The following is a 16,986-nucleotide window of genomic DNA, read 5'->3' on the forward strand; positions in this document are numbered from 1 at the left end:
GCATGCACACAGTGAAACACGTAAGGTTGAACTCACAAGTTCCATTTGAAGGCAGCAAGAGTCTGCACAGCCATGGTATCCAAGTACATCGATACAAATGTAAATGTATGTAAATGTTTTGGTGTTGATGACCACTCAAAGTGCTCGTTGTCATTCACACATTCATTTATACACAGCATCTATGGGCAGCACTTTTTCTATGAGGGGGCAATTCAGGGTTCAGTATCTAGCACAATATAACTTCGGCATGCAGATTGAGAAGACTGAGATCGGACCGCAGACCGCCGTGTAGCCACACAGCGTACAAAGGGTGTTCTCATGAGCGCACACAACATGATAGTACACACGCACAATTAGCATGTAAGCAGAGGTAGCATGTCAACAAAAGGCTTGCAGTTCCCCCCGTTTGCAGTCTTTGTGCAGAGCTAAACACAAGTTGGACCTAAACTTTGTATGGGACACACAAGAACAAAACATGTATTGATGTGTGGTGAAGACGACTAACAAGATGTCCTAAACAGGACAGAACTCTATGAAACAAAACAGACGGATAATAAACGAGGACTGATGGCGGTTTATGTGTGAAGTGAGACGGAGGGATGTTTCTACCCCTTGATACCTAAGGACAAACTTCAGCATCTGAGGTTGGCCGGCGGCAGCAGCTTATTAGCGCGCTAGCCAAGCAAGGTGTTAATGAAGAGGCAGGTTGGCACAGCAGACACCAGAGGGCAGCACTGTGCAGGAACAACCACAAGGTGAGGTTAGTCGCTAAGAGTCCAGCTTAGAGCAGAGGTGGCAGGAGGACAGTAAAACATCATAAACTGTAATGCTACAAAAGAGGACGAGTTAAGGAGGAGACAGAGCAAAACAGGAGGCTACAGAGCACAAGTGTTACTAGACTTTTAGTTAGCTGCTATTCATTTTAATAAGAGGATAGAATATAGAAAGTTAGCAGAGGTGAGCTACGTTAGTTCATGCAAAACTTTACATTACCTGTCTTGTTATCTTTAGACATTTCATCCATTAATTGGTTGCATTAACAGGCATATGCCAAAGTATTTTTTTTTTACATTTAAAAGAATATTTTAAAAATCTGAATGATATCCATACACATAATCATATGCATCCTTCAAAGTCTTCATTTTAAATCACTAATAAACTGACTACACTGAGCATTACAGTCACACTCTATGACTATACTCACAGATGGAATAAGACTTACCTTCTTTCTCGAAGTTTTTCAATGTATTCAAACTTTGGGGTGAGTGCTCCGTTTGAGGTGATGACAGCCTTTAGGGGCAAAGAAATTAATTATAATCTTTCATCATTTCTACAGGTGCAAAATAAATCTGTTGTACATTATGAAAAGCTGAGGTGTTAATAAGGAAGCTAAACGGGTTCTACAGAGACACTTGAGGAATGCTCTTCACAATATGGCACACATGCTTTGGCTGCCCTGTGAGCACTGGGATGTGATGAGCTCAACCCTCCCAATGCACTCACTTCTCAAGTTACTTCTTGACTATTCTTGGAGATTCTTTTTGGCAAAGACGAATTCAATTATATCTGCAATTAATTTAGCTATTAAAAGTTTTCAGAACCTGTCATGGGGTTAGCCTGAGCCCTGTAAAAACTCATTCGCACACACGCCGTTGCACAGCCGCTTTCATTAATAATGTAAGCTGAACTGGTGTAGGCGTAGCCCCAACCTGGAGATGAGCCAAGCAGCAGAAGGTTTGAAATATTGATTCTCCACAGCTGACAATATGTAGGGGGATGAGGGGAGCAGCCAACCTCTTTAAACCAAAATGACCAAATGAGACTATGGGGAAGTTTATTTTTTGAAAGTTGAAACCGAATGACAATCGAAAAGAACAGCAGGACAGAGCTCTTTGCCTCTCACTCAATTTCTCTCCAACACACTGGCCATCACTCAAGGATCACCAGTTGCACCAGGAGAAATCCTACCCACGCCAGTGGCCATCCATAAAGATATTTGCCGTCTTCAGTAGAGATCCGATTTCAGTAGAACTTGATGGATTTTTTCCCTTTAAATTTTTTTTTTTTCACACAACAAGTATCCTTCTCCACCCTTTCAATGTAGAAGTATAGATGTTTGCCAAATTGACAGACCGAAACTAAGTTGTAATAATCAAATAAAATGGCACTCAAAACCTTTCCAGAAGAGTCCAGGATTTGGCTTTGAAAAACAAAAGTGCACGTGCACACAAACACAATCCAATAAGTTCAACTTGTTGGGCTGGATCAGAAGTATCAAAAGTACAACACAGAGCCTTGTATTCGAAACATCAGTATTAGGTAAAGGTTATACATTTCCTAGATCTCAATTATGAGTCATCTGATCTGTTATATATTATGTCTCATATAAGTTTAAGATCAAATTGTGGTCAAATCAAAAACCTAGAATAAATACAGTGAAATATTTCAAGACTTACGTCTCTGATTTGTGGGCTGAATTCTTCTTCCTCCAAAGGTCTGGTGGCGTCTGATGGCAGCTGATGACAACAGAACACTCAATTTACAAAACAAGAAACTGGCAGAAAACACAAATCATGCCTGTCAGGGATTTTAATCTGATCCATTAAAAACCTGAAAGCCCCTGCAACGCTCTCCGGCAGCAAACTCCAACGTCAGGCAGACGCCGAAAGCAGAGCGGAGCAGGACAGAATCTCACCTCTCCAATAACCGAGATATCTTACCATCTCCCAGATGTAAGGGAAGAGGCGGTCTCCAAAGTACTCTGTGGCTTCGATGGGGAGCTGAGCAGGAAGATTGTCAATGGAGCACATGAGGACACCGTTTCCCTCCACACTGCCAAGATGAGAAACTAAATGTTATTAACTGTCTGTAAATAATCCATACCTTGGCAAAAAATGCTTGTCTTTGGATCCATAATCAAACATATACAGTATAATGATTACACTAAGACTAAACCCAGTTTACTAGGTGAAACATTCAATGGAGTCGAATTTGAAAAATCCTCTATTAAATCCGATTATGAAACCACATATACGTTCACTATATTCAGATTTTTATTTGGATCTGCACCAAATTGCACACACATATAAATATCAACTCCCTTATAATCTCGCAAGTTTAATATAATCCTGGCTTCATCCCCTGATCCCCTCCAAAAATTGATGAATTGTTTCCTGACTTATACAAGATACTTCTAGCGAGTTTTGTGTTAATCTGTGCAGTTTTTGCATGATTTGCAAACAAAATAACCAAACAAGATGAAAACATAACCTCCTTGGCGAGGTAATTAAACAGTAATTGAGGCAAACACAGAGAACTTCATTAACACGTTAGTTCTCAATTTAGACTGATGGAGAATTATCGTTATGAATCGTCAGCGGCTGACATTTCCCGAACTGATAAATTCCCTTTCCCCTTTAAACCACCAGTCAATCAGCCACAGGCTCCTAAGTAACTTTGTGAAGATGTGAAAGTAGTGGCACAAAGATCAATCCCCTCCATCTCAGAAACTTAGTTTACAGCAAATATATCACTATTTGTGTTACCCGTCAACTGATAAGAACAAGAAATACAGTACAAACTGGAAGGTTGCTCCGAGTACATACATCTGCCACGGCTAATCTAAATATTTCAAAGCTGTGTTTCCAATTATTTATCTAGACTGTGACTGCCTGCCATATTATAATTTGTCCTGCCACATGATGAAGCAAAAAAGAAAGAACACTCCTAAATTAACATAAGAGAGCTTTAACATGTTGTTTTACTCCTTACATAAAGTTTTAACGCCGAATAGACCTCATACGTTCAGCTGCGAATTTAATGAGTTCTTATTTTGGCTGCGTCCCACCCCTCCACAAATTGTCATGGAAATCCGTTAACTAGTTTTTACGTAATCCTGCTTACTATGGAGCAGTCAGGTCAGGAGAGTTTGAACTGTACCTGTCGTGGTCTATGTGCTGGTCAGCGTCGTACATACAGAAAGGCCTATCAATGGTGGTGCATTCAGTCATGAACTCTATAGAGCCTCCCAGGTCAGCTGATATATCACAGATTGCCAGCAGCCTGCAGAAAGAGAGAGAGAGAGGCCACAGGTGAGAACGACAGGCTGAACTCTCACTCTGTAAACATGACTCCAGATAATAACCTGACATTTGACCTCTGTGGCGATACAGCAGCTAGTATGCTGCACTTTCATCCAGACAATCAGCACTCAGTGTGTCAGAAGGTCAGAGTCAGAGTGTTGGAGCCCATATTCATTTTGTAATTCATGAATTACAATATTCTAATTAGTTATATGTCTTATGCAGAATATGTCAATAAATACGAATTTTGTTATTTAGTAGGAATGTTATTTTACGCCGCCCCTCTGATAGTAAAGGGGGAGGCTCTTTTAATTAATGGCTTCGGGAATCACCTTTGAGAACGGAGAAGCAGTTTTTTGCACATAGTAGATGTTAGTCATTGTTTGCAGGAATATTTTGGTTAAACCTTTTGTCAATAAAGTGCCTTTGTCAACCTTGATCGGCGGATGCCTCAGTATGTTGTGGATCGCTTGTCGAAAATATCCCCACTCTTTTACACCTCCACCAGCAGTCTGGACTGTTGGATCCATGGATTCATGCTGTTAACTCGAGACTCTCAAGCGGTACCTCAATTCAGGCGCTGAATCCTTCAGAGGCTGAATTTAAGACAGATTGCATAATAGCGGCATGGCTAGACATTTCAGAGGCTCCTTCAAATGCAGCCGACAAATGCGTCCTGCCATCCCGGAGATATGAAGGTTCCAACTGGTAGATGGTTAAAATAAAACTTTCACTTTGTGTCCAACTGCAGCTATGTTGCTAGATCCTCTCACTTTGGTTTGGCCTTCACAACCTGTACAGCCCAAGGACGCCTCCTCATTTTTAAGTTAGACACAGCTCGACTCTACCATCTGCAGCCTCGGCACAAATACACATTCATCAGACTGTTTTTCAGTCTTCAGCTGACCAGTGTTGGTGAGCCTGTGTCACTACAGTCTCTCATGGCAACTGCTTATTCATTTACTCACCCAATAGTGCGTTAGATTATATCAGTTACTTGCAAAAGATTTACAAAATCTTGCTGAGATGCCATCTTGATTTATTACTAAGATTATGTTTGTTTGTAAAAACAAAATACAGATCACAGGATCCCTGTGTTGAAGGTCATAGCGGCCCTTCCAAAAGTCTCCCATTCAAAATACTGTTATTTGAACTCCCAAATGCTGCAAGTTGTATTTTCTGCTGTGTCCATGCTTTCTGCTCAAGTTGAGAGGAAGCACACTTCAGCTCACCTCATGGAAAATGTGTTGAATGCTGCCATTCAGCCACATTATACAGAAAGAGGGGACATTTGACTCTATGAGTGTCCATTATTTAACCATGAGACAGAGGTGAAGAGACATTTGTTCTGTCTGAGGCAAGGACACATCCGTCCGAATGTACTTCAACATAAGTGAACGCTGCAAGTATAATGAACAGAGACAGAAACTAGACAAATGAAACAGCTTACATGAGTTGTGGTAAGTTTGAGAATAATGCTGTGGTTGGTGACATCCCATAACCACACTCTTACTTGTGTGGCAGCCGTGGTGATCCGCCAATGGCTGCAGACAAGGTTTTGGGAGCTCGCATCAGTTTCTGGGCATCCAGGCGCCTGAGCAGTCGTGGGGTGTGGGGGTCCCAGTAAATGCCATTGATCAGACAGGTTGTGTACGGCGCCACCTGTGGTCAAAATGACATAGGAGATGAGACAAGATTTTTACAGGGATAATGTGCGCAGGGACCTCTTTAAGGTCGATAAGATTGTACTGAATGAATACTACAGATGCCAGACTGAATGAAGCTGCTTCCAGACATATACTGAACTTCACACTTTCTACGGAGGAGGTACATGTGTGAACCCTGCTGGATTCACAGCAAGTAGGTGGGTGGGGGGGGTGGGGGGTGGGGGGGGGTGGGGGGTTGACGCTTCTTCCACCCGACAGATGCAAAAATGAAAAGAAAAAATAAACAAGAAAACTAATATCTCCGGCTGAGAAAGCGGTGACACAGATGAAGATGTCAACAGAGTTTGTGGTGATAAGAGCTGACAATAATGTCAATGGGATGTGTGCTGTGATCTCTTCAGCTGATTTAATACCACACTTCCTGCTGCAACCGTCTGCTCCACCTCTCACCTGAATAACACGTTTTTGTTGCAGTTGTGAAAGTGTCTGTGCAGAGAACCTCCCGCTGTGTTGTGCATGTGTGCAAGGCAGACTGGGCTCAATTTTCTGGACATTATCTGCAGGAAGTGTCTGAAAACAGCTTAGGATACCTTAAAAGACCTGACAGATCTGTGTGGCATTGTGGGTAAGTTAGGACACTGGTGCAGCAGATTTGACATTTTGACATGAAACTAATGATGTTCACTATAAGAGGTGTGCATCTTCACTAGCCTCACGATTCAATTACTTTTCAGAAGTCAACGATTCGATTCAAAACGATGCATCTCGATGCATTTCAATGTATCACATCGACAATTTTCTATATTACTGCATATGCCTGCTTTTTCATCAATTAAGAAAATCACTCAGACAAACATGAACTCTGTTTGTATTTAGAAAGTGCTGTTAAAAGTATGATAGACTGTAACTGTTATTACAATTGTGCCGTAATTTACAAAATAAGGTTTTCAATTCAAATATCATTCTACAACAGTTAGTCTATGAAAGTGGTCATTGTTTTGCTCACTGAAGTGACATTCATTCAGTTAAGACATATGTGCTGCACCTAACGCCGGGTTTACACCGGGCGCTGAAGCGACGCGTAAGCGCAGCACCATGCCTTAAATAACAGCTGACTCTCATCCACTCTCATGATAATCCTCTGTGCCGGTCGCACCAGACGCTGAAGTGCAGCGCTGCGCCAAGGCTGCCGAGCGCAGTGCAGCGATCGTTTCGGCATCGAGTCTATTTTTTGCCCTTGACGCGAGCGTATCGCTGCAGGAAACACACTGAAAAATGATTTTAAACGATATTGATGACATATTTTATATGATATAAATGATCAAATATGCATCCCATAGTTTGTATTCCCCTTCTGTTGTCCTGGAGTTTTAATTTTACCGATCACATTATTAAATGTCCCCCTCTGCCCCCCCACTACAGCCACACAAGCAGTCATAAAGATAAAAAGAGAGAGGGGGGGGGGGGGTGTGTGTCTAGGTACTCTCCCCATAGGCTTGAGTGGAGAATACGTAATTTACCCTCGACACCCGACATTGAACGGAGCAAACAGCGGAGAAGTTCTTGAAGAAGGATGACATTAAATTAATAATTGATATGGAGAAATACAGTGAGCTGTATGATCCTCCGCACATGTTGTATAAAGACAACATTAAAAAGGACAAATGCTGGGACGCCGTTGCAGTTAATGAAAAAATATCAGCAGTATGTGTGATCACGGAGAGGAATCGCAGGATGACCGCCGCGGAGAAAAGCGTGTCTCTTGTGACCAGCCTGCGCACTAGGGATCTACGCGGCGCTTACGCGAGGCTTCAGCGTCCTGTGTGTCCAGCCCAGCGCCGGCGCGCTAGGGCGCTGCGCTTACGCGACGCTTACGCGCCGCTTCAGCGCCCGGTGTAAACCCGGCGTAAGGCTTAAGAGGACAAACTCTATATATAGCCTTTACTGAATCAAGGTGGCCCCACCTGGCCCCCCTTAGCAATGCCTCTGCACTGAGGCGCATGACTCCCCTGGTCAACAAGTGACACTGCTCCTCTGATGTTTTCTAATCCCTCAGACTTAGAACTGACCTATAAAAAAACCTGCTTAATTCATATTATGTACCTGAATAAATGGGAAGTTCTTCTGGAAAAATGAAGTTAAAACACAGCTTTACGTCTTAGTGTGTGTGACGTTACGTCTCTTGTTGTAGCAGGGGAATGCGTGTGCACGGTGTGATTAAACATGTGTCTACCGGAAGTGGCTAAGCTAGCAGACATTAGGATGTCTGATGGTCCGTGAACGCATCTCATCGAAAAAGGTTATCGGCAGACTTTTAGGATAAAACTCTGTGTAAATGACCTAGTTTCAAGTCGAATATGAAAGTCGGGGCTTGCAGCCACTTGGATGACACCACTCGAGCATTATGGAGGCATGTTGTGTCTGAGACTCCAGAAGTGTTTTGTGGACTCAAACACTTATCCACCCTTCCATTGGCATGTGGGTGAGTAGATGATGAGTGGATTATCATTTTTGGGTGAACTATCCCTTTAAGTAGAAGAGATAGATATATTGTTTGTCTGATTATCGATAAGCACTTTGAACTGCACTGTAATGAAATAATGTGTCAAATCTGCAACATGTGTTTTGAATCACCGGCACGAACTTGCCAGTCAGTATTTTTTTTTTGGGCTGCTGACTCCCAGAGGACAAGGCCTATAAGTGCCTGACAGGAGCAGGAGGGAGGTTGGACGAGGAGTGTTTTAACAATCATCACTGAAGGGGTGGGAGTGGTCTAACAGAGGCTAGTGGACTCACGCTGGTTCTGAAGTGGGAGGTGTACAGCTCCGGGTGGATCTCATACTCCAATGGGTCATAGATGCCGTCGCTCTTCCTCATCAGGTGGTGGTGTCGACTCAGAACAGTGGCGTAAACTCTTGACATATCTGACAGGAAAACAATAAGCAGCATACGGAAAATTATCTTTTATGGATGGATGGATTGTGTTATTTAAGCTTTGCAGCAAGCACTTCACAAAAAACTAAATTCATGTTAAATTATTGTACTAATTATCATTTTAAAATAAATTAACTGAAGCACAAATTCTAACCTGATGATGGTGTTAGATGAAAACACAGCGATTGACCTTAGTTAGGATAATCCACACTGATGCAGAACATAAATATCAACAAATCAGTATTTCCATCCAAGGAAAAAAACCGCAGCAGTCTTTCCATTTCATACAGACAGTTAACTACACGGGATGTCCCGACCCTTACGGTGATCTGCCATCAAACAGACGTACCTCCACTCTCTGAGACGTCCTTCAACTCATGAGGTTCTACATATTCAACTGGAAGCTCGTTGATGATGTCTTGGGCTCCCTGCAGGACAAAAAGTTACGTAACATTTTAGTCCAAGGAACTTTTTCAAGGAACTCAAAGGTTCCTGCAGACCATCGTTTTCCATCAGGGGAGATTAGGCCAAATAGCCTGCTGAACGACAGTTCCTCTGGTTTCATAAAATACTACTCCCAGGCAGTGACTTTTTTGGGTTGTAAAAAGATTTACCTAGAAAACTGGTCTATGCACTGGAAATAACAGAGCTCATGCTAAGGTTTCCAGTTTTTTAGGGAATGTTTCTCTGGTAGAAACACAGTTAAAATAGTTAAAGTTAGTTAGTAAAAAAGTTTAAATCTGGATTTTCCTTGAGGCTTCTGACTGCTGGGTCGTGTATATCTGAGTTTAATCTTGTCATACCTTGGAGACATTGCCGGTTCCGGTGAAACAAAACGTGACAGGACCGATGGATTTGGGCATTAGGCCCATGGAGATCTCATAACCACAATCCCTCACTGCCTGGACGGCCTGGCTGACATTCCTGTAGTTATGAGCCATGCCAATGTGCTGTGGACGGCAGATAGAAAGTCATATTGTAAGAACCAAAATAAAATATGTGGGTCTTCACAGCCATCAGGGTTAAGCCCTGAGGGAATTCAACAACAAATAAACACTGTGATAAAATAAATGTGTATTATATAAAGTTCAGGGATTAAGTTGTTTCATGTTCAAATTGATGGAGAATGATTTATCTTACCATAAAGGGAGTGTGGTGGCCAAGAGCCAGGTAGCGCAGCCCCAGTCCATGCAAAATGTTGATCATTCCTTCAAGAAAAAAAGGATTATTTCTGAACCAGTATAGCTTCAGAGTGAATGAGCTATAGATTTTTTTCAAATACTACAATTCAAATAAAGTTAGATGACTGTCTATATGAAATATCTATGAAAACTATAATTAATGAAATTGATCAGTGACATGTCTTAAAACTATAAGTGAAACCTTTTGAATCTTAATAGAATTGTCAAGTATATTAGTAGAATAAAATATTAAGATAAACAAAATCTCCAAAGAAAACTGAAACTTGATTTAACTTGAATTTTTTGTCAGAAAGCTGTTTTTTTATGTTGAATCTCGATAAATCTCAATAAATCCTTATTATCTTATTAAGAACATCAGCATGCCCGCTCTACAAATTACATTAATTAATAATGAAGTATATTCATTAACTAACAGAGGATCTTTCCTTTGCTAATCTGAAGTCAAATATCCAGTGTGTGTTTTACTCTGACTCTACATGTTTGACTTGGATGACTAGAGCTGGTTGTCATGTTCACATTTAAGTCTGGTAAAATGTGGAGGCTCAAGCTGATTCACATCAAACACAAAACAGAAATGTTTGAACAGGGAGCGGCTCTTTCTTGTTTGAAACTAAACTCTGCATCCTCACTTCAATTTCCCAACAGCTACTGCTGCTGTCATTCCCTTTCTCAACAGCCCAAGGACATTGATGTGCTGAACTGAGGCATGTTGTAAAACGTGCTTTTTATTTTTTTGGGGCTAACCATCGTACTGCGACTAGGGTTGGGTACCGAGAACCAGTTCTAATACAACCGGTTCCAATTAAACCGGTACCTACCCGGACCAAAATGCAACGCAGATTTCTGTGCTTCATTTCGGTGCCTGAGCCAATTGAAGACTGAGGTCTTCGTTCCTCCCGCCTCCTCACACTTCCACTCCTTCCTTCACGGGAAGGGGCGCCTCCCGTCGGGCCCCCGCATGAGTCGGGCGCCGGTGGATAAACTCTTGTCTTGGGACACAGGGGTCTCCGAGTGATGGAAAAGCGACCCTCAGTCTTCAATTGGCTCAGGCACCGAAGTCAGAGTCATGAGTCAGAGTGTGTGTGTTTTGTATTTATTTGTATTTCTTTAAGCATAGTGTAAACTTAGGTAAACAGTTCATATATTATTCATAGTTTTAAGTTAAAAAAGTGTTTTTTATTTAGTTATATTTAATCTACTTTTAACCAAACTATACCCATCCCTACCTGCGACACCAGCCCACTGGCCAAATGCGACTATCCGGTAGCCGTTAGCATCGACCATCTTCTCATAGTCAATAAGACGAACCTCCTGAAAAGACAGAAGAAAATTCTTGTTTCACTCCGGAACCAATTTTTCTGGCCAAAAAGCCATTTTTTTGCCTGTCGAATAAAACAGACAACTGGTTCTAGATTAGGCCTCGGCTCCAAACTGGCCCTTGAACTGCCTTGGATGAAAAGGGTCGGTTTTGGGCTACATATAAAGGGCTGCCTACCTAACTCAACTGCTAACTTCTCCATTTTGGTGGTTACTCACTTAGTTTTACACTGAGGCAGCTGACCTGGGGAGGAATTTTGAGCATTACTCTACATATACATTTCAAAACTCATCAATAACATAACATAAAACAGACCTGTTATTGACCTAAGTATTCTCCTGGGAATTGAAATGTGTCCTATCCAAATACTAAGGGAAGATCTCTTTCTTTGAAAAGAGGAGCAATGAAAAACATTTTAAAGCAAACACAGCTTATATCTATTCATGAAATTATGACAAACAATTTCCTACTGTGAAAATGAAAGAATTACCTGAACCCATCTCTCCCTCAGAACACCTTACACAATCTTGAGCGCTTTGTTAAGTCACTGTGATGTTGACTTGTGACCACCAAAATCCAATCAGTTCATCTTTGCGTCTGAAAGTTTGTATCAAATTTGAAGGAAATCCCTAGAGGCGTACTTGAGCTATGGTGTTAACAAGACGGACGGACAGACAGTCGGAAATAATAATGCCATAAACATAAACACCGGCTGTCTCCAGCATGAAAACCAACAAATCCTATAAAATAGACCACACAGTATATTTGCTTGGTACTTTTAAGTTTTCAAATATGGAATTGGTTATAACCTCCTAGATGTGGCTATAAAAGTCAGTTTCTTGTAAATCAACATAAAAACTAGAGCAACGGGGGTCAGGAACCCTGCAGGGTTGTTTAGAGCTCTTCTGAGTGCTCTCACCTTCTTCAGTAAATCGCCCAGAAGCCCCATGTTGGCCTCCTGGGCCTTGATAGTGTGGGAGAAAAAGGCGTACGTCTTCCTCTCGATGACCTTGTCCTCAGACGGCCTCTTCACTCCGATTATAAGCGACGCCTCCGAGATGTCCTCCTGAATCATGGCCCCGGCCTTCGAGTAGTACTGAAATCAAAACATAACGTACACTGGATTAGCCTGCCAACAGAGACACTCACATTTCTTACAGCTTTTTTTTTACATTTATATTTTTGAATTATTCATGTAATCATTATTCACGATCATTAATATCCATTAGATAATTCATGTTAAAGCAGCAAATAGTCACAAATCTGATAAAGAACCTTAGATTGAATAAATACATATAAAATACAAAATTTTACAAATATTTATATACGATATATTTGACTATAAATTGTCAATATATTTGTGCACAGGAAATCAGGAAATCTATTACTATACCACCACAACATATGACATTAATAATAGTTACAAAGCATGCATAGGCATATGGGTAAGTGTATGACTATTGACTGAGTTTTACATGTTCACATGCATGAATAATATATGCACTGTATATATAATATATAGTATTAATACAGATAGTGGACACATGCAGCTATCTTGAAATCCAAATCAGCAAAAAGCTGGACTGGAAATACTACACAGGGTGCAGACTAGCCTCAAACACCATGTGTGACAAATGGCTAATGGACTTTCATGAGCATGACACCCAGAGAACTATTTTGTAAACGAGTGCTGGAGATGTTAACTACATATATTACATAGCTGCACGGGTGTTGAGGATCAGTAAGGTGTAACCTAAATAATTAAATTGATACCATGGTGGGTCAAACATTTGCATATGTGTGACCCTGCCCTAGAGATACATAACAACTACAAAGAGACCCAAAATAAACAAAACAGACAAAAAACAATGAGAATTTTGCAGGAGTCCCATTGTCTAATAATGCGTCCATTAAAATAAAATAACAGAAAGTGATAGTAACATGTGGTTGTGATGAAGTTTTGTTATATAATGGCAGAAGTAACATAACCAATGCAGAAATGCCTCGACTACTATCTCAACAACTTCCAAAGTAGAAAACGGATCATAAGAGAGTCGCTGTGGAAGCGTAAATGTGGTTGACATTACTAGAAATATGATTTCATTACCTTCTCATGAATAGCTCTGCTGTTGCAGGGTTGGACTAGGACTTTGACACCAGCATTGGTCAGCTCCTTGACGTGGCGAGGGGCCAGCGGCGCCCTCCTCTCCCAGGGATTGATGTCCTCCCGACGGATGGCCATGACGGCCCGGTGGTGCTCATAGCGCCGCTGGCTTGTGAGGCAGCTCGGCAGCCTCTTGCTTCGGTGACTGAGGAGTCTGAACATTTTCTCACCCTGTCCTGCTCGGGAAAAGGACACGGAGCCTCAGAACTGATGAGTAGAAACTAGAAAAACTGACTCATGACCTTCAGTCCGGAGGTGAAACCAAGTGTTTCTTTAAACTAGGTATTTTTGAATCTTTGACTCTAATACAAAGCATGAGAATACTGTGGCTGGATTTAGGATTTTTTTAATTATGAATCGATTGGCCCATTACTTTCTCAATTATATGATTAATCGTTATGTTTATAAAACATGCAGCCATAGGGAACCATGGCTATTGCACTTTCCCAGTGTCCAAGGTCACATTATCAGATGTATTGTTTAGTCTGTATTCAAGTGACAAGAAAAGCATCAAATTCTAATATTTTTTAAGTTGAAATTCCAAAATATTGGTTATGTTTGCTTTAAAATTAAATACATTATTTGATTACCAAAGTAATTGCAGATTAATTTTCTATCGATGAGCTAATCAATTATCTTTCTGTACTCTATCACTTTCCACTCAAGAGAAAGTATGATGGAGTGGTCAGCGGTCAGGCTGAGTTTGCTGCTGGGAGGGTGTTCCTGACAAACAGGTGGTTTAGACAAACCAGACAAACTAGAAACTGCTAATGACGCAGAAAAAAAACAACATAACAACAGTTCAAGAGCAACGCATCACTGATTCACTTGTTCATGTAAACAGAAAGGTTGATTAGACTGACATTGTGTGGAGGGGGATGTTTTTTGTTATACACACACACACAAATATGTATATACATATATATATATACACATACATACATATGGTGTTGGAGAGTCAGATGAGATGGTGATATGGTAAGATATTGTGATTGACAGCAGTGGTATCTCCAATTTAGTGCAAGTACAACAGAGATATGTCAACATGTTCTTGGCTGCAAATGTACCACTTTCATTACAATTGATTCAGCTCATTTAATAGGAGCTGTAACTGTATCAAAATAAAAAGGATTTGTTCCTGTTCTTACCATTCTGCCGATGTTATTTGTCTGTCAAATAGAGTAGCCAGCCGTCAGATAGCTTAGCTTAGCACAAAGACTGGAAACAGATGGAAACTGTTGGTTGCCGGGCTATGTTTATTATGTCTTTGATATGAGGCATTTTCTACATCAGTGTTTGTTATTAATTATACACACTGTGGCTGCCTGCCATATTCTAATTTGTCCTGCCACAGTTTGATAGTGAACCAATATTCTTCACACTTCCCATGAAAACATAAAAGATCAAACTTGATATCAAAAGTGTACAGCTGTGTGCAGAATAACTTGCCACATGCTCAATCACGCTATCGTCATAACGTTTTTACTGTCCACACAGACTGTCAGACCGCATAGCTTCAGTTGCAGTTATGTGTCATGCAATGCGCGAGAGAGAGAGAGAGAGAGAGAGAGAGAGAGAGAGAGAGAGAGAGAGAGAGAGAGAGAGAGAGAGAGAGAGAGAGAACTTCTTGTTCACTATTTAGTCTGTGTACCTGAATCTGTTGTGTGTCTGAGCGACATTTTTGTCCGTGTACCCCCCCGCTACCACCATAGATTTAAATAAGACAGGAAACTTAGGGACACTTAACATTTTGTCCCTGAACTGTAAAGTTAAACTGACAACACAATGAGGTAGTAAAAAATACTACAAACTTTCTAAACTAAAATTTCAGGAAATTATATAATAATATTGCATGCGTCTGCCAACCAAACTATCCAGACTCATATAGTGAGGCCTTTAATGAATGAATTTAATCAAGGGAGTTCACTATCTTTGGATGTAAATTCAGAGTCTGCATCTTTTGGAGGCTGCATTAGAAGACGCTGCTAACGCGTGCCATTGCAAGGGCACTTTTATAACAACTGCACGCACACTTTTAAATGTGTCTGACAAATACGTTATTTCATCCCAGAAAAACAAAGGCTCCAAAGGGTAGATCCTTCCCAGCTCAACCTATGCCAGGATAATTGTGTTTCTGTTACAAACAGAGGTTATGGTGCCTGCTAGCGACAGGACTTCCAATGCTCGAGTAGCACACTTCAACTTTACCGAACAGCTAACAGCACACAAGTCGAAAAAACCAAGGGGCTTTACAACTTTCTCAATGTTCAACGTTGAATCCAAGTGAACATTTATGACAAATTTGAAGAATTTCCTCAAGCCAATAGTGAGGTATTGTGTCACAAGGCCAGAAAATGTGCTCAATGTGACCTTTGACCCCCTCATTCACCACAGTTGTTTCTGATATATTTATATCACAGGTCTGTGGGTTTGTGTCGTGACTCCCTCGGGCCACAGTCCAGTACATAACCTTATAAATCACACCTTACACCTTCAGTTTTAGTACAGATTTAAACACAGGACATATAATGTATTTGTGTTTATGATCAGAGTACAAACATAAGTGTGTCAATGATCTTCTCTAAAAAGGGAAATAAGTGTATTTCTCAAATTGATAAGCTGCTCTTTAAAGCCTCATAGCGAGCCCACAGGTAAACCTGAGCCCATGTGGGGGGGTCCCAGCCCTCAGGCCAGAAACTACTGTTCACACAAGTTTACTGTGAGCCTGAACTCACTGTGGGTACTTCTACCCAACTCTGCAGGAATGACCCAACCAATGAATGAATCATTAAACCAAGGACATGTACCAAGCGGTTATTTAGCAACAGATCTACAGCACGTATGCAGACATGTGACAGTAACATGAAACCTGCTAGAACTAAACTGAAACAGCAAACTAGAGCATCCATCGTTCTAAAGTCAGATTTGAATCCTGTGGACTCTAAATTTGAATGTGGATAAACCTTAATGCAGCTGCGTGCTGACTTCAGTTCTAGCTGCAGCTTTCACGACTGCGTGTGTACTCATAACTTCTCTGATCCACTCTGGATCACTCCCACGCGTTTCACAGCGACGTTATCGATAGAAGGATCAATAATCGTCAGGGGGAACCAAGGACTCACCTTTCTGACCTGCTTCTGTTCAACACGCCGGCTCCTGACGAGGAAATGCAGCGACGGTTATCCCACAACACCGGCGTGTCACCCTGGGGTGAGACGAGCTGCAACTTCTGTAACTCAGCGCCCACTGATCCGCTTCCGCTCACGACTTCACAATAAAACTCCCCTTCTGAGTCACTCCGATTTGTTTTAGTCTGCAGGAGACTGATCCTCCACAGGGGCCTCATATATACTCCATTTCATGGGACAATTCATGTTAGATGAATCTGAGCGTTTAGGGGAAATTTGTACCATTGAACGACAATATCCACCGTAACAGATCCTACAATCTATTAAAAAGTAGGCATCATAGAAATGTCTGCATACGGACAGACACTTTGCAAAGGACAAGGTTGAGGTATTGACCTGTTCACAGTAAGCATACTATGTCAAGCTGATTTTGAGATTGTATGAATGGGTTTATAAGTAATAACGTCAGCAACTTGTGTAAAAGGTTTTTC

The 16,986-nt window shown here is 41.3% G+C and overlaps 1 protein-coding gene across 1 annotated transcript in view; it reads right to left on the reverse strand.

Moving 5' to 3' along the window:
- The window catches only part of aass (aminoadipate-semialdehyde synthase), a 33,816-nt gene extending 17,215 nt beyond the window's left edge, over positions 1–16,601 (reverse strand). Inside the window, exons 1-13 of the mRNA XM_061076091.1 lie at positions 16,490–16,601; positions 13,311–13,543; positions 12,123–12,299; positions 11,112–11,196; positions 9,824–9,891; positions 9,487–9,633; positions 9,033–9,111; positions 8,546–8,673; positions 5,596–5,744; positions 3,940–4,062; positions 2,721–2,832; positions 2,457–2,516; positions 1,223–1,290 (exon numbers count right to left, since the gene is read on the reverse strand). Coding sequence (XP_060932074.1) covers positions 1,223–1,290; positions 2,457–2,516; positions 2,721–2,832; positions 3,940–4,062; positions 5,596–5,744; positions 8,546–8,673; positions 9,033–9,111; positions 9,487–9,633; positions 9,824–9,891; positions 11,112–11,196; positions 12,123–12,299; positions 13,311–13,529 — 1,415 coding nt within the window. The 5' untranslated portion in view covers positions 13,530–13,543; positions 16,490–16,601. The remainder of the gene's footprint in view (positions 1–1,222; positions 1,291–2,456; positions 2,517–2,720; positions 2,833–3,939; positions 4,063–5,595; positions 5,745–8,545; positions 8,674–9,032; positions 9,112–9,486; positions 9,634–9,823; positions 9,892–11,111; positions 11,197–12,122; positions 12,300–13,310; positions 13,544–16,489) is intronic.
- Positions 16,602–16,986: the final 385 nt, after the last annotated feature.

The sequence above is a fragment of the Limanda limanda genome, chromosome 8 (assembly GCF_963576545.1).
Source record: "Limanda limanda chromosome 8, fLimLim1.1, whole genome shotgun sequence".
NCBI lineage: Eukaryota > Metazoa > Chordata > Actinopteri > Pleuronectiformes > Pleuronectidae > Limanda > Limanda limanda.